This window comes from Xiphophorus couchianus, chromosome 23 (genome assembly GCF_001444195.1).
Source record: "Xiphophorus couchianus chromosome 23, X_couchianus-1.0, whole genome shotgun sequence".
NCBI lineage: Eukaryota > Metazoa > Chordata > Actinopteri > Cyprinodontiformes > Poeciliidae > Xiphophorus > Xiphophorus couchianus.
In genome coordinates, this window is record NC_040250.1 from 8229806 (window position 1) to 8247400 (window position 17595).

General features: G+C 38.6%; 1 protein-coding gene across 7 annotated transcripts in view; it reads left to right on the top strand.

The window, feature by feature from the left end:
- The window catches only part of bcorl1 (BCL6 corepressor-like 1), a 44088-nt gene extending 31628 nt beyond the window's left edge, over nucleotides 1-12460 (top strand). For all 7 annotated transcript variants that reach the window (XM_028008288.1, XM_028008290.1, XM_028008287.1 and 4 more), the window contains 8 exons: nucleotides 965-1414; nucleotides 5825-6012; nucleotides 6192-6458; nucleotides 6544-6710; nucleotides 7536-7681; nucleotides 9204-9281; nucleotides 10282-10456; nucleotides 11061-12460. In XM_028008288.1, the coding sequence (XP_027864089.1) occupies nucleotides 965-1414; nucleotides 5825-6012; nucleotides 6192-6458; nucleotides 6544-6710; nucleotides 7536-7681; nucleotides 9204-9281; nucleotides 10282-10456; nucleotides 11061-11394 (1805 nt within the window). In that variant the 3' untranslated portion in view covers nucleotides 11395-12460. The remainder of the gene's footprint in view (nucleotides 1-964; nucleotides 1415-5824; nucleotides 6013-6191; nucleotides 6459-6543; nucleotides 6711-7535; nucleotides 7682-9203; nucleotides 9282-10281; nucleotides 10457-11060) is intronic.
- The last annotated feature ends 5135 nt before the right edge of the window (nucleotides 12461-17595 follow it).

The window sequence follows — 17595 nt, forward strand, 5'->3', positions numbered from 1 at the left end:
CAGTTCAGTGTTTTCAAGGTTTGGAAAGTAATGAACTGCACTACAAAACAGCACAGTTTTGTAATAAAATGTAGCCTAAAGCTTGATTAAAAACCTAAATTTGGAAAATTTTATGTGCAGTTGAAACCAGATATTTTCAAAGACACAGACACATTTATTTTTCACTACCTGAAATAAATCAGACTTTTGGTCTGTTAGAATTAAAAAACTTATTTCTATTGGCTAAATGCCAGAAAACTTAGTCTGAACTTTTTTAGATTTTAGAGGTTTTTGTGTAACTTTGTTTATTTACTGTGTTTAAGCAATTAATTTGAGTAAAAAGCTCACAATTTGGTTGTTTCAATGTAATGAATATTAATTATTCCTAATTTCTCAATGGTTTATTGATCTGTCTAATTGAAATTAAGTTGTCTTTTATATGCTAAACAACATTATTGAAATTGTAATTTTTTTTGTTTAATTACTGTTTTGTTCTCAGACCAGTCAGGTGTATGAGGTTTGTTAGACATTTCAAAACAAAAAATCTTTATTCTTATATTTTAGTTTTCCTAGAATACTATCGCGAAACTGTTAGTAACAGTAACAAATGGTATAATAATCTGGAACTGAAACTGACTTTTCTGGGTTAATTTGTATTGTTTTTATTTCCAAAGTGTGGTGCAGGAAAAGTTTGAAATCTTACCTTGAAAATTCTTGAGAAGTTCTTGAATTTTACTGTGGGAAAAATATATGAACGCTGTTTTGTGTCGTGAAGCATTTACTGCCTTTAAGCGCTCCCAGCATATGCGCGTTTGTGGTATTTATCATAGATTTAATTATGCTTTCCATTTTAGTGTTAGTGCAGTCACTTTAAGCAGTTTGTGTGCAGAGATCAGATGTTTCTTGTTTCTTTCAATTCATTTTCTTCACATTTACAGGCATAAAATCTGAACGCACTAATCAGATTTTATTTCATTCATTACAGATAAAAGCAATCCTCTCGGTGTAGACGCCTCGGTGTCTCCCAAAAACTCCACCGCGTCCAACAAAGAACCAGAAGCGACAGAATCCTCCTTCCCACGACTGAGGAGAGGACAGCGACGGGCCGACGATGCTCGACTTGACCTCTGGGGGTTTGCAACGCCGTCCCCTCCGCCTCCGCTGCCCAAAGATGTGTCTCCATCGCCGCCTTCGACGCCCAGCCAGCCGGCTCGCCGTCCGAGAGGCAGGCCCCGATCGAACGCGTTGCCTGAACGAGCATTTGAGGGGAAGGTCAGAACGGCCGGCGTCGAGGCTGACACGCCCCCACACAAGAAACGTCGGCGATGTTCCAGTAAGAAGTATGAGACTGGGGAATACATCACTGACAAGGACAAGCTGGAGGAGGGCGAGCATCTGGGAGACGCTCTGAGGCAGGACGCCGAAACTCCAGCAGGTAACACAGAAGAGCTCCAGTTTGGTTTCAGAGTTTAAAGGTCTGGATTAGTATGAAAAACAAAATAGATTCATCTATCGACTCACCTATTTATCTGTTAACCATCCAGCTGTTCGGGTTTTTTTAGCCATTTATCTGGCTGTGATTCATCCTTAAAAAGTCTTAAATTTATGTATCTGAAGATAAAGCATTAAAAGTTCTTAAATTCATTTAAAAAAATGTGAGTTATCCTTAAATATGTCAGTGACAGGTCTTAAATTTTGTCTTGGCAGGATAATTTAATATCCTATATATGCTTTATTTTTCTTGTGAGACTTTTCTGTCAGGCAAACATTTGAGTCACCCGCAAACATTATCATTATGTCCTCTGACTCGAGGCGGTTGCGGCAACGCTAACTAGCTACTAATAGTTAGCTAGCTAGCTTTAATGCATCTATCATGGGTAATTTTATCGTCTTTTTGCTGGGCAACTTTCAGCTTCGACATTCATCTTCAGTTTTCAAGTAATATCATGATTATGACATAATACTGAATGAATAATGTTATTTAAAATGGGACACGCAGGAAACATTTACTGTACCAGGTTATTGCTATTAATGCTAATTTCCACCTTTAGTCCCCAAAACGTAAAAAATCAATGAATGAATGCAAGTACGCCCTCCCAAAGATCAATAAGCTTTCATTTCAAACAAATATTTAACACTGGAACTGGAAGATATCATTTTAAATATCCAAAATAAATAAAAAGAAACAACAAATAAAATGGATACTGAAGTCTCTGTAAACAAAATTACCCTCCAAAAAAGAGGCTAGTTGAGACCAGAGCACCGAAATTAATACTTTATCATCCAGTCTTTGGAGAGAGATGCGAGAAAATAGAAATTATCAAGCTTGTTTTAATTCATCATTGGATTAATTGATTTATTGCTTATTACGAAAGTCTTTTTCATTGTTCCTTTGTTTTTGTTTTTTATGCAAGTTTAAAATTCAAAGCTTAAAAAGTATAAAAATATCTATTGAGGACTTTAACAAACAAATAAACTAAAATAAAAAGAACTCCAGAAATTTGAGTGTGGAAAAGATTTGACTTTCTGTCATAAAATGTTTTGGAAAAGGAGTCGGAGTTTTAAAACCTTTATGAAGTAAATCCGAAGTACGAAGGCAGTCACAGAGTAGTGTGTAATGTTATTGGCATATTAAACAATGGCAACAAAATACTCAGTTTGACACGTCATACTGAGTATACTGCTCTTACACGCCTGTAAGAGCCTCGTTTTAAAACCATTATTGTGCATTCATCCTTTTCTTTGGCAGTAGGGAGTTATTTAAATCATTTCAACTTGTTTTCGTGTGGCAAGTATTTGTCATTGTCTGACGTTTCATAAGTTAAAGTAAAAAAAACGTTGTGTATCAGGGTGAATCACTGCTGGAAAACTTATGAATGATTGTGTAAGGATTGTAAATCTATTTACAGAAAGAAATATGAAATCGCTCCTTTAAAAGCAGCAGAAAGAAACTATCTTTAGAACATGACGTAGGTGCTTGCTTTAGTCATTCAGATTTTTTACCCATTTCCTGCTTCTGCTTTTATCCAAAAACATTTTTTTCTTTTTATCTCCAGTTTAGTTGGAGTTTAGATTGTTGTCACTTCTTCTCTAACAAATGAATCCCTTAACTTATATGCAGTTCTGGGAAGAGTGACTTTGTTTCTCGTTTGTTAAGGTTCTATAGATGATGCCCCCTTTATCAGATCTTTTAGCCTGCTTCATGTCGTCAGGAAGGTTCTATTTAATTGATGAATCTTTGGTTAGTTAGTGTAAGAGGAAAAATAATAACTTGGAAACTGCATTTTGTATTTACTTCATCTAGGGCAGGGGTCTCAAACTCCAGTCCTCGAGGGCCACAGACCTACAGTTTTTAGATGTGCCACAGGTACAAAATGCTGTAATGAAATGGCTTAATTACCTCCTCCGTGTGTAGATCAGTTCTCCAGAGCCTTAATGACCTAATTATTCTATTCAGGTGTGGTGCAGCAGAGGCACATCTAAAAACTGCAGGACTGCGGCCCTCGAGGCCTGGAGTTTGAGACCCCTGATCTAGGGTATTATAACCCTGGTGTATTATAAGCCTGGCGGGCCACAAGGCTTTACCACCAGGCTGAGCTCTGGTTGTTTATTTATTGTAGGTTGTGTTGTTTTAATGTTTGCCTTTTATAAGATAGAAATTTTACAGTTCATGCTTAGACTTTGTTAAAGAACCGCTGGACCACCAGGCTTAGCAGATTTTCTGGGGCAAACTCTGTTGTCTGATATTAAAATTTGTTTAATTTTACTGTGACCAATAAAAACAAACAAAAACAGAATAAATCTGTGATGGCAGCAGGACCTTAACATTTTTATCTTCTTAAGGATATGCTTTGAAAATGGCTGCTTGTTTTATAAATTATGTCTCGACAAATAAAACATTTAAGAAGCAGAGAACTAGAACAGCTAGATCACCTGAGAATTTCCTTCAGCAACTTGAGTCCACAGATGAAGCAGGAGGAAGAGGAGGAGGAGGCACATGTCTTTCACTTCCTCTTCTCTCCTGATTGATCAGTATCCTGATTGATTAGCTCTATACTAATAGCCAAAATCAGTCACACAGATGGACACAGATAGTTGAATAAAAAGCGGGAATATCTGTGTTGTTTTGCCTATTAGACCGTTTTATCAGTGATTCCTGCAGACAGGCTGCTTCTCACAGCAGGGGGGCGTTGTCAGTGCAACACCAGCAGACCACATAGGAAGCTGAGCAGACTATTGCACAAACTTTACAAAGAACAGCATCATACTTAGAGGAAATAATACAAGGATGTTGTTTGTTTATTTTGTATTTTTTTAGTTTCAGAGCCTTTAATAAACTGAAAAAGAGATGATTCAATTCAGTTCAAAAATATTTAATTAGTCCCAAAGGGAAGTTAAATGTTGTAACTTATATCATCCAGATATCTTCAAAGAGTCGTTGTGGATGTTCATGCTGTGGGCAGGATGGCTCTCCAGTAGCAGACAGTCTTCCAACACATCTCAGTAGAGCTCTGACTGAAGACTGTTGGCAGTCATGTTATGCTAACAGCTCATTTACCAGAGACCATATTTCACAGTAACGTGTCCTGGATGACACCATCAATTGTAAGCAAGCACTGCTAATCTACCTCCTTTGCTTTTGCTTCTCCTCTTTAAATCTCCGTCTGACGTTTTGTTACAAAGCAGAGAGACGTTGGAGTAGGGGATCTGAGCCATTATGATTGAGGGCTTGAAGTTCCTCATCTCTGCTCTGTATCCTTTTCAGCTCCTCTAGGATTTTATGTCATAGTTCAAGTATTATTTGAGCTTTAGAGATGTTAATCAGCTGCTCCCAGTTCCAAAAACAATACGTTGTTGCTACGGTTACACATCACAACAACTGTCCTCAAGTAAAATAAAAGTAAGAGCAAAAATCCTTAGAGCTGCACAGCGTTCAAAACAAGACAATAATGTGCAAAACCACCAGGTTAACAATAAACTATCAAATCTAGTAGATTAAAATTTACATGAATATTAAAATTAAATTTTTTCTTAGCATAATGGAGACAATCAAATTGACTTAATAAATCAGCCTAAATCAGTCGTCTTTGAGTTCAAATGTATTGAACTCAATACCAGTTTGAACTTTACACTCTAATGTAAAAAAAGAAAGAAGATAACCAAAAAAAAGAGAACAAGTTAAGACAGTTCATGTTCCTTTTAACGCACAAAAAATAACAAAATAAATAAATAACAAAAAAAGAACAACGAGCACAGACAGTCCATGTTGCCAGACTGAGAGGTTTGCTGCTGGTATAACCCAGAATAAATGGATTATGGCTTATTTGTTGAGGGTTTCCAAGTCGAGTCACTGGGTGAACATACTGAGGTTCATCTGACAAAATGTAAAGGTGCACTGGGAGTTAAAAATGTGACCTTTAGCTAAAGGGGGGCTAAAGGTCAAATCCCAGATGGAGTTTTCTGTGGTTACCCTGTTAGGTGGATTATTGATTATGACTTGATTTAGGAGTGTCACTGTCTCTGCTCCTCCATTTCCCTGCTGAGCTTTGATCACATTAGCTGTTTGGGGAATAGATTATTTTATAATTCAACGATGGGATTAAGGAGTCAACGGAGTCAATAGTTTACCTTTTTTCATGCCCCATTAAACCAATAAGATTTTATGTAATATAGGAACACAAAGGAGTGCAGCAGGAAAGTGTTCATGAATTTCTAACAATCTTATCAATAAAGACCTGAAAGGGAATCAATAGAGGGATGAAATATGAACACCTTCGCAAGTCGTCTCACATTTGGCTGTAGCTTGGTGCTACTCTGCACAACTTTTAATCAATCCTGTCTGCAGATGCGCAGAGGGATCGGTGTCCGAGTCCAGCTGCCCCCAGCCCAGAGCCCCCTCCCCCACCCAAACCTTCATACACTCGCTCCGGATCCGTCCGCTACCAGGAGAGCGAGGAGTCCGAGTGCAGCAACAAGCCTTCTGGAAAAAGGAAGTTCAAAAGCAAACACCTCAGTGACAGTGATGAGCCCAAGGTACGCTCCCGATCCTTTATCCCAAGCTGCAGCACATTTCTAATCATGTACAGTTCTGTAAATATGTAAGATTGCACTGCCCCCCTGTGGCCAGATGACACGCTGTTCTTCACAGATATGGGATCAGCTGGGACAGCAGGTATCCACATGGATGATAAACGCCCAATTCTTTTCTTTAGAGTAAGACCAAGCGCAGCAGCTCAGGGAAACGCGGCTCCTCCCTCCCGCTGGACGACGATAGCGCTGATGCAAAATCACAACCCACGCCTCTGCCAACTCCAAAAAGTTTTCCATCTTCTCCGACCATCAAGAAAAGCTCCTCAGGAAGAAGCAGCGGTTCCGACTCGTCTCCTAAGAGGCCGGTTCCTCCTGAGGTCCGCCGACTCATCGTGAATAAAAACGCTGGAGAAACTCTGCTGCAGCGCGCCGCACGCCTTGGCTACCAGGTAAACCGCCGTCACTGCGATCCGATCGGTTTGTTACTCCAAAACCAGAGACGTTCTGAGAGTCTGTCCGTCCTCTGCTGGGCAGGACGTGGTCCAGTACTGTCTGGACAAGGACATCAGGGAGGTGAATCGGCGGGACAACGCAGGCTACACGGCTCTTCATGAGGCGTCCTCACGAGGTTGGACTCAGATCGTCCAAATCCTCCTGAAACACGGAGCCGACGTAAACTGCAGCGCTCAGGATGGAACGAGGTGGGCTTATGAAGTAACTAGTTACATTTACTGGAGTAATTTTATTTCTTAATTTCTGGATTTTCTACCCACTGAATGATAAACAAACATGTTATAACCAAAAGTTCACCGGACACAGTTTTTGTTAAAGTTTCATCAGTTTTCTATTGAACGCTGAAACGATTAATTGTGATGAATTGATTAATAGTCAACTAATTTAGTAATCGATTAATCATTAACTGGAGTATGTGGTCAAAAAATACCATTTGCTGAAAAACATCTTATCCAGAGCAGTAAATGAGCCAAAACTGTTCATATTTTACATTTAAGATATAATCACCTTTGTGTTTAAATATGTTTTACCCAAACGTCTCAAGTTGGTTTTAAATTAAATTAAATTTAAAATTAATTACTAAATCAAATGACTAAATCCTTAATTAAAAAAAGATTATTTGGAAAAAAATTTATTTTGTTATTTTGTAATTGTGATATTTATAGGAATTATTTCATTTTTGTCTTTAAATTTTCACATAACTTTATATTTTGGGCTGCCTGATTATGTATTTTTAAAATATTAAGTGATCGATGTTTTGATCAGTACCTCAGTACTTTAGTCGCCTTTTTACCAAATACTTTTTTACTCTAGAGTAATTTTTTGGACGACTACTTTTTACTTTTACCTGAGTGAAAATATATTAAATTATTGCTACTCTGATGGTGATTTGTGGTCATGAATGTAGGAAGTATAATTAGCTTTACCAGATGAGCTCAGGGCAGGTTTTTGATTTGGTGTCATTTGTTACCTTGTAGATTTCCTGAAACCCACCTGTGTGTTTCTCCCTCTAGGCCACTTCATGATGCAGTAGCCAGCGACAACTTGCCAATAGTTTGGCTTCTGCTGAACCATGGAGCCGACCCGACGCTGGCGACTTATTCTGGCCACACGCCGGTCAAACTGGCGCACAGTCAGAGCATGAAGACCTTCCTCACAGGTACTGACGCTGTTTCTGCCAGAAGTCGACCCACAGCAGCAATATTTAACCAGAGAGCTGTTTACACGCTAGCAAGGATCTCATGAAGCCAACCGAAAGTAAACAAAACGTGAATAATTGATGATGTGTTTTCCAAGAGTGAAAGTGTCAACACATTAATAAACACGGTGCCCACTTCTCATTTGGCACGGCGAGGCGGATTAACATCTGCTGTTGGGTCCAGCGTCTCCTTCAGAGCAGGACAATAACTGTTGTCAAACGCGCTGCTCGTCCTGCTGCTGGGACTCTGCAGCCGCCCCGATGCCGAACATGACAAGCGGTGATTATAGTGACGAAGTAACCAATCAGGAACAGACGAGCCGACTTTATAAAAAGCAGAGATGACTCAGTTGTTTTTGTTTGTTTCTGGATCGCTAGCCTTATTCATCCAGGATTTACAGAAAAATATCTTCACAGCAACCATTAAAGATGAATAATTATACACACAGTTCAAAACAGGCCCATCTACATGCTGTAAGAAGACATTTTTTTTTCCTTCGTCAGACTAAACTGTTACATGAAAACATATTCTTATTTGTGAAATCCCAGAAATATGAGAATATTGTTTTATAGCAGGTTTCTGAAACACTGTCAGCATTTTTATCAGTTCATCAGAAGCAACAGCTGATGCAGCGTTTTCAGTTCAGCATTCAGCTGCATCTCTTAAAATGTCTTTCTGTTTAATAATCTTAATCTGGTGCTCTGAGGATGCAGTGTGCACAAAATCCAGATTCTGTGTTTTTCACTGGTCAACCCAGATTTTTTTTGTTATATTTCAAATTTAAAATTCTGTTATGATCCAGAGGAAGACATGCTGTATCTAATTGTGGCGGTGAATGTCGCAATAACGACATGATCAGGTGTCCAGGTGTCCTTAAATTTGTGTTTCAGAAATTTAAGGCCTTGAAATGTCTGATTTTTAAAAAAAAAAAAGTAAGTTAGCTTTAAATCACAGGTCTTAAATTATGTCATGGCAGAACAATCTAATCTTGTATATTCTGTGTCATTTACAAAACTAAAGAATTTGCAGGACTTTTCTGTCAGGCAAAATTTAGAGTTGCACTCAAACATCTTCATTCTGTTCTGTGATTTGAGGCAATTGAGGCTACTGCTAACTAGCTGCTAATATACCCTCGCTAGCTTGCTAGGTTTTTTGCATCTGTCATGGGTCAATTAAAATTTCTAGCCAATTTGCTGGGCGACATTTTGCTTCTCCATTGGATCACTTCTGTTGCTAATCCGTATGATGCTAGCTGCATCTTGTGCAAAAACAAGTTTGGCCTCACAAAATACGAGATATTCTGCACACTTCTGTTGGGATACATTTTCTAAGTTTTATTCATAATGCCCTTAAGAAGGTCTTTAAAAGTCTTACATTTGAGTTGGTGAAACCTGCAGAACTCCCCTCAGCTTCTTTCTATCTGTTGATGTTCAAACTGTCACTGAGTATTGATGCAGTATACTTTATTACTTTATTTTCAAGAGTATTGTTCTGACCTGGAAGGCCGCGGTGAAAAGGATTCCAGTTTACCCTGGGATTTCTACAGCAGCTCGCTGTTCGGTAAGAAACCTCTTCACAGATCTGGCTGCAAATGAAGCTCATGTTTATCATTTACAAAGTCAGTTAGAAAAATTTTTATTATCTGTTCTTTCTTATATTGGGGATTTTATTTCAGGCTTTGAGGAAAGTCGACTGAAGTGTTCATACCAGGAAACATTCGGACTGGATAATAAATCCATAACAATTCATATCACAATAAACACACGATCAATATCAATAGTTAATCCATCTGATAGAATATTCAATATTTAGAATATTCACTCTGATCCAGAACTGCACAGCATTCTGGGAGATGTAGGCAGAAGAAAGGCTTTAGCTGCTCAACTAAAATAAAAAAAAACAACAGCATGGAGTGAAAAGTAAAATAAAGTAAAATATTCTACCAGAGTGGCAGTATTTCAGATATTTAAAATAAAAAAAGGAATCAATGATTATTGATATCAACTGATATGAAACTTTTTCAGCCCCAGGAGACAGAAATAACTTCACTAATAATATCAACATCCATCCATAATTTATGTCATATGGAGTAAAGTTTGAGTTGCTCCTCACCATTTTTATCTGCACTTTGACAGATGTTGTTGCCCTTTAATCCAGTAATTCATTATTTAATTTTAACATTATGTTCTCCTCCTCTAATTTCTCGGTTTGTGTCCAGGCTGCTTATCCTCACACCTGCTTGTTTGTTTACTTGTAGACTAAACTTTTACAACAGCTTTTGGTCTTTAGGTTGCATGTTAAAATCATGATTATTTTTAAGACCCTCAAATCTAACTGGGATTCGGTTTTTAATATAAAATTTGTGATTTTTTTTTTAGGGTGATTTGTTCTGTTGTATTTTTCCTCTGCATGTAGCTGTGAGGGCTTAGCATTTCCTTTTAATAAACACTGTGATTGGCTGAGGTCGGACTGACCACTAGGGGGCATCCAGACCTCGTGTTTTGCAGCCAGCTGGATATCGTCTCTATTTCCTGTGACCTCTGTTGACCCTGCTGTGCAGAAACGGACCAGGAGCCGTGCTGGGACTTCCTACTGTCTGAGGAGAACCAGGAGCCGGAGGCGGAGAACGGAGACGTGAAGCCGGAGAGGGACTCAGACAAAGACTGTCTCGTGTTTGAGTTCTCGTCTGAGCCGCTTTTACCCTGCTACCATGTTCAGGTTTCACTGACACAGGGGTGAGTTCAAAACGACGTTACCGAGACAAAGCAATGAAGAGAACTGAAAACCCGTGGAAGGTTTTTAATCTACATTCAGAGTCTGGATAATTTAAAAACATGTTTATTTCCAGCCTTTATTCCATAGTCTGAAATGTGTAACATTGTTCCTCACAGTCCGTGGATGGGCAGCCTTCACAATGTTTAAATATCTGAAACCAATCAATCAATTCATTAATTAATCAATGACCTTTCGTACAGAACCACAGCAACACAAACCGCTTTACATATGAAGCAATGAAAACAACATAACAACCTGAAAAGAGATCAAATAAAAATAAAAATCACCCAGTAAGTCTGTTAAACTTACACCACAAAGGATAAGAGGAAGAACTGGGTCTACGTAGATCGGGTTCTTCAAAGGATGCAGACTGAATTCGGACTCGGCTAATGTCTGAAGAAACAACTTCTTCACTAAACAAAATGAATTCAAAGAATTAATAAACAGGTTTTGACAAACTTCACATCTTCAACATTTTAAAATAAATCCTGTTACAGACATGCGGTAGTAAAAATGGCTCTTGGCTGACGAGGCGTTTTTTCTTTTGTTCTTCCTCCCTGGCAGCTTCTGTAACTGGTTCCTGCTGACGGACGTCCTGAAGCGGCTGAAGATGTCGGCGCGGATCTTCCGGGCCCGTTACCCGCACTTTGAGGTCGTGAGTTTGTCCCAAGCTGAGCTCTGGAGGCAGGTCTCCGTCAGCCAGGTCGGCTTCCCCCGGAAACGCGGCGGCGGCGGTGACGATGATGAGGAGGAGGAGGACGAAGAGGGCCCGGTGGAGCTGGTGTGCTGCGTGCCGGAGCTGCAGAGACTGCTGGGCTCGTCCGTTCACATCTTACCGGAGGAAGACGAGGAAGAGGAGGAGACGCCGCTGCCCACAGCCAAGTGTCGGAGCCGATAGCCCCCCCGTCCGCCCCGCGTTTCCATGGAGACAGCAGGAAGCCTCTCCGTCCGGCGGGACTGACCCCCGCGACAACCCTGACCCTTGACCTTTGACCTCACACACAGGAGTGGTCAATGCAGGAAAGCAGCTTTCAGGTTCTTATCTTTAGGTATATTTGAATACACAAGAAACTTTTTTACTGATCCGTGTGTACATGGTTGTGTAAATGTATATCAGGGTGAACATATTTGGTTACATAAATGAGTTGCCGTCGCGACGAGCCGGCTAATTTTTCCGGTCTTTCAGTTTAGCGTTTAGGAGACGACCCGAGACTTTTATTTTGAAGGACTCAAGGGAGAGAAGAAACCGTGGCACATAGTGAGACACATTTCCGCTTCGCTCCACTCGGTCGCCATCATGGACAGACAGACCGTCATGAATTGAACGACATCATCGAACGACATCATGAACCGCCACGTTGAGAGTTTGTTTACAGAACCAGGCAGACGTTCTCCATTCATCATGAACTGTTACAGAACCATGGAGGTCCAGAGACGCCCGCCCGACAGACTGCAGCCATGACCCGTTTGGGTCGGACCCGACCCAAACCCCCACAGTGTTTCCAGATCCCAGAGTTCTTTGTGTTGGAGCTCCACTGTTTGTTGTGCTTAATTTAATAGTCATTAATATATTTGAACTGTTGTGTATCTGAGGAGCCGGTGTGTGAGGAGAGACCCTCCATGGTTGGTGCTTCGTTCTGAAATGTTCTCACTAAGGATCCCTTTACTCTGAGATTACTCTCCCTCCTTCAGAACCAGTGTTTCAGAAACAGCTAAAGTACAGTTTTATTGTACTGGTGCTAAAAATAGAGTTTTGTGTTGACAATCAACGAAGTTTCTTTCTTTCTTTCTTTTTTTTTGCTTTGACGTCACAAACTAATAAAAGATATTTAAGGTGTAAAGAAAAGTTTAGTTTAGCTGAGGGGAAATGGGACGCAGCTAGACTGAAGGAGGTCCTGGAAGAGGATTTTATTTGATTCTTTTTTTAAGAAATCAAGCAGAATAAAGCATGATTGTGAATCATAGTTGGTCTCTGTTTTTGTTATTAGTGGGTTGTTCAACTTAGGGATACAGCTAATAATTATAGTGTTTTATCAATTTACTGACAATTAATTGAGTAATTTGATTAAAAATTAACAAATTTTGCAGATTTTTCATTTAACCGCTGAAGCTTATTTATATATTTAAAAAAATGAAATGAATGCAAAAGGTAAAATTCAATAATACAGCAACTGCAGCTAAAAAATAAATTTTATACCAACATGTGAAAAGTTCAGCCCTTTCCACTCAACTTGACAGAGAGGGCTGAAATTTTAATATACTATTATTTAAAGTATATTTAATGATACTTTTAACTATTATTACAAGTAAAAGTATAACAGGAATACACTGTACACATCTGTTGATTTCATTTTTTTATTAACTGGTTAATAATTGCATAGCAAAATAATAGATTTATTTTTTCCTTTACAGATTTGAATTATGTGAAACTAAAACTGCAACTTAATGAGATCTGGGTCAAAAATATATACCAAAAGTGATTTATTTTAGTGAAAATGCAAAATGTAGATATATTATTAATTACTGCTCTGAATACTTTGTTCTTTCAACAAATTGCCTACTTTAATGTCTAATCAATTACTAAGTTGACAATTGATCGATTCATCACGATTGACAATTGATCGATTCGCTCATGTTCAGATTGAAGCTGAAAACTTGTGACCGATGCGATCCACTAGAGGGCGCCACAGACAGCAGTTCAGTTCACTGAAGACCTGAACAATCCTGTTTTATCGGTGTTACGTCACTGCTACACGCGGCTGCGCATCTGCAATAAAACCTCATTCTGGGATCATCTGATAAAACACATTAAATCTGAATTTTATGCCGGACAGCTGCAGTTCAGACACAAGGAAGAGACGAGATTTAACTCAGGGAAAAGTTAAAAAGGTTCAAATGTAACTGATTATAGCTGATTTAAGATTGTACAATGATGTCATCAGATGGAGAGAAAAAATAAAGTTGTGTACGAAGTCATTTTATTAAATATATACAAATAAATTATTTCAAAATAAATTAAGGCAGAAGAAAGTTTAATAATACACAATTAAAAGTAATTATTACAAGTCAAAGTATCATATTACTCATGTAAACTGCAATACTTCATAGTAACAATATTACTCAAATTTAGTATTGTTAAAAGTAAATGTATCTTAATGATATTGTGTAAAACTAGTGATACTTCATAAAAATATTACTCAAGTAAAAGTAATTAAGTATTATTAAAAGTAAAGGTATCTTAATAAGTTTACTCAAACAAAAGTAACAATACGTCATAATAGCAGTAAAAGTATAATGTAGCAAAACCACTCCAATTTTTTTCCAAAACGTTATTCGAGTACATGTAACTAAGTAAAAGTATCTAGTTACTACCTACTTTTAATAAACAAACTTGAAACTCATATCAAAGCATTTAAATCGCATTAGAAGCAGGTTTGAGCTGGTTTTACTGGAGTTTCTCTGGTTTAAATGGGATGATTCATGCTCTGCCACCAGTATGTCCGCCATATGCGTCCCAGTGTGACCGGAGCGGGGCAGCGATGCCAGCCGCCGCCCCTGGCAGGGCCTCCGGGTCCAGATGGTCCCGCCTGCCGGGAGGTTACTGCAGTTCAGGCTGCGACCAGTTCGCCCTGTTCCGTTTGATCAGCTTTATTGACAACGGAAGATCAGATACTTTGGGGAAAACGCTGAGAAGTTCAGATTTAGCAGGTTTTTTCCTCCCATCATAACTCATCTGGTCTGTTCTCAGGCCAGGGTTCGGTTTCATGTCTGGGTCTCTGTAAATCTGGGGCCGTCAAACATCCAGCCGGGACCCCGCAGGTCCTCCCCCCTCTCGCCGAGCCTCCGCCGAGCCTGTCCCCTGATTGGTCCGCACGGACAGGCAGCGGCCTCTGATTGGAGGAAAATGAGGGCAAGTCTGCTCAACCCCACCGACAGACTGATATAAAACACCGAAGAATAGCAGGAAGGCTTAGTCCATATAAGGTAACATGATGGAAAATAACAACTTTCTCTCAATATTATTTGAATAAAAACTTTTGAAACCATCACGATAATATTTGGATTACTTTTCCCCATGATTATTCTTTTTGTTAGTTGCTTTTTATGGATTTTATGCTGACCACAATTATTTATTTTGATAATAAACAGGGTAAATGTCATGACCAAAGAGTCCTACAGCCATTTTATTTGACCAGATTCCTTTTTGTGAAGTAAAAAATACATTTGGTTAAAGCATTCTGCAGATTTAACTTTCACTTTATATATATATATATATATATATATATATTTAAATGTTTCTTGAAACAGTCACCATGTTGTGACAATAAGTTATGAGACAGATAATCTATGAACGTCTGGCTCCCTCTGCCTTCTCCTGCTGCTAACTAGAAACAACCAATCAGAGCCAGGAGGCGGGTCTTAGAGCTGATTCTTCTTCCTGTCAGCAGAGCTTGTCCTGAATGCTAATGCTAGTTAGCATGACCACCGATGACAGCGGGCAACGGTAAGTTGTTTCTTTGCTGTTAGCACATTTAGCAGCGAGTACGTGAGTTAATTGACAGCACTTAGGCCCGCCTCCTTGCTCTGATTGGTTGTTTTTAACTGGGAGTGCAACATTTCCTCAGATGGCAATAACAGTAGCTCGGCAATTAGATGGAGATTGATGTTTTCACTAATTATTTTTCTCATGCCGGTACAAGATTGTGACAATTTTACAAACTATGTTAAAAAAAAAATTTTTATTTAAGTTTTTTAAAAATAAAGTTTAAAAGCTTGATCCATTTGTCACTAAAACTTTTGTGGCATAAATTTGCTTCAACTGATTCAGTCCTAATTTGTTGAATTTTTGTCAAAAAGTTTGAGGTATTCTTTCGTTTTTTGACAAGAATTTTAGTTGTGTTTTTAAATTTTTATTTTGTAAAAAAAAAACTTGACGAGGCTCAAAAAATGTAAAATTTCCTACATTCTTTATCACTTACAAATTAGGCAGGGAAACACCTGGCATGGTGCTGACACTATAAACCATTACTTGATATTTGACCTTTACAGAGGCAATAAAAGTTTGCATTTCACTCTGATAATAAGGTATTTTTGATTTATTTGATCTATTTTTCAGGCAGAAATTACTTCTAAAACTGCATAAACTCATCACCTCTGTATGCCATTTTGCCTCTATTGCAACATAATTTTTGGTTAAAGTTTTTGTCACGCTCCAGCCAGACAGGCGAGACAAGCCGTTCTTTTTGCTGCTGAACTGAAAGTTATATCTGTTGCAATTCGTTTGCAACAAACCCAACAAAGCCGCTTTCTTAAATCTGCGAAAGTTCAGGGACATTTGAGGCTCTTTTGTGTATTTAAATGCAACATTCTCTTCAAAATCAGCAAAAGAGAGAAAGAGATCCAGGCTGGGAGTTTTAATTCAGCTGCTTTTCTTCTTGGTCTGGATTCTCGTGGGAGTTTTGAGGAAACGATCGAGCCGAAGGAGTTCACCGAGGACGCACGTTGTCTTTGTTAACGGCTCCTTGAGCGCGTTATGTAAGAGTCCTTTATGAAAGCAACAAAAAAACGAGGCGGTGCACAGATTGAGGAAGTCCTGCCGACTTCTCCTGCATATAAATTTAAAGCTGGAGGCTTCCTTTTCTCTCTGGTCTCACTGAAATCTCGACAAGCCTCGACTTGTTGCTTCTTCTGTTGAAATTAAATCTTTCAGTCTGAATTTTCCCTAAAAACCGATAAAGAACCTGTAAGAGTGTTGTGAATACATAAAAAAAACACATAATAATTGCAAAATTACATTGCAATTATGCACTACTGTTGTGCATAACTATTCAAATGTTAATTGCATGACAATTATGCACAGTATATTATTTTGCAATTAAAAGTTTTAAAGCAATAATTTAAAAAATGTTAAATCAAAGCTTTTTGGAAGCCATCTTACCTGCTGTTGTATTTTATGTTTTGCAGAATAGATCAAAGTCAGCTGGACTGAATGGACAGACATTTTGAAGACTTCCTGCCTTCGTCCACATCTTCTTCTATTATGCCTCCTTGAACAGGGTGTTTATATAAATGATACCAAACATGTTCATTCATAAATCATTCTTAGATAAAGAGATTTTAGTCTGATCAGTTCAGATTGAGCTGTTTCTCTGTCACTTTAAATTCACATAAGCTGCTGCTGGCCACAACCTCAACTCACCATTTACACTCACACATGAAAATGGCTGCAAATTGATCCATAATTATGCAACCACACGTCTTTGAAAAGCAGAAGTGGAGCCTCCTGCACAACCGACAAGAATGCAGCAGGTGGTTTCTGGATGGTAAGTCAACAACAAAACACTTGTCTTTTCCAGCAGCCATTGAACTGCGCACACAGTGGTAAAACCAGCTGACCAAACAACCTGAAGCTTTGGTTGCTAGGTAACAGCTCAGTGCCCTTTCATTGTGATTTAACAGTCAGAAGATTTTTGAAATGGCTCATTTTCCAAAAACCAAAAATCCTTAACTTATTGCCAATAACGGCTGGTGTTTTTTTATTTATAAAGTTTTTGTACTTCCATTTGTGTCTCTATACTTTTAAAAAACCCAAATGCTTAAAAAAACCTATACAGCCTTTTTGCTTTTTTTTATTTTTTTTTACAATAAATTAATGGGGTTCTTTTATATCTGGAAAACGAGCTGTTTCAAAAACCTCCCAATTTTGAATTCATATTCGACGTACACTGCACTGTTACCTAGCAACCCCAGCCAACCAAAATCCAGTTACCTAGCAATCCAAGCTGAGCTCCAGCAGGTTTGGGCAGCTGGTTTTACATCTGTATGCGCTGTATAATGGCTGCTGGAAAATATGAGTTTTTTGTTGACTTACAATCTACAAACTACTTGCTGTATTGTTGTTGGTTATGCAGGAGGCTCCACTAATGCTTTTGAGTCTAACTCAGAATAAAAGATGTATAATTTTTATGTGTATAAAGTGTAAATGTTGAGTTGGGGGCGTGGCCAGCAGCAGCTTATTTGCATAAAAGTGACAGAAGTCTAAAGCAGCTCAGCCTGAAAGGAGCTCAAAGTAGTCAGAACTGACCAGACTAAAATCTCA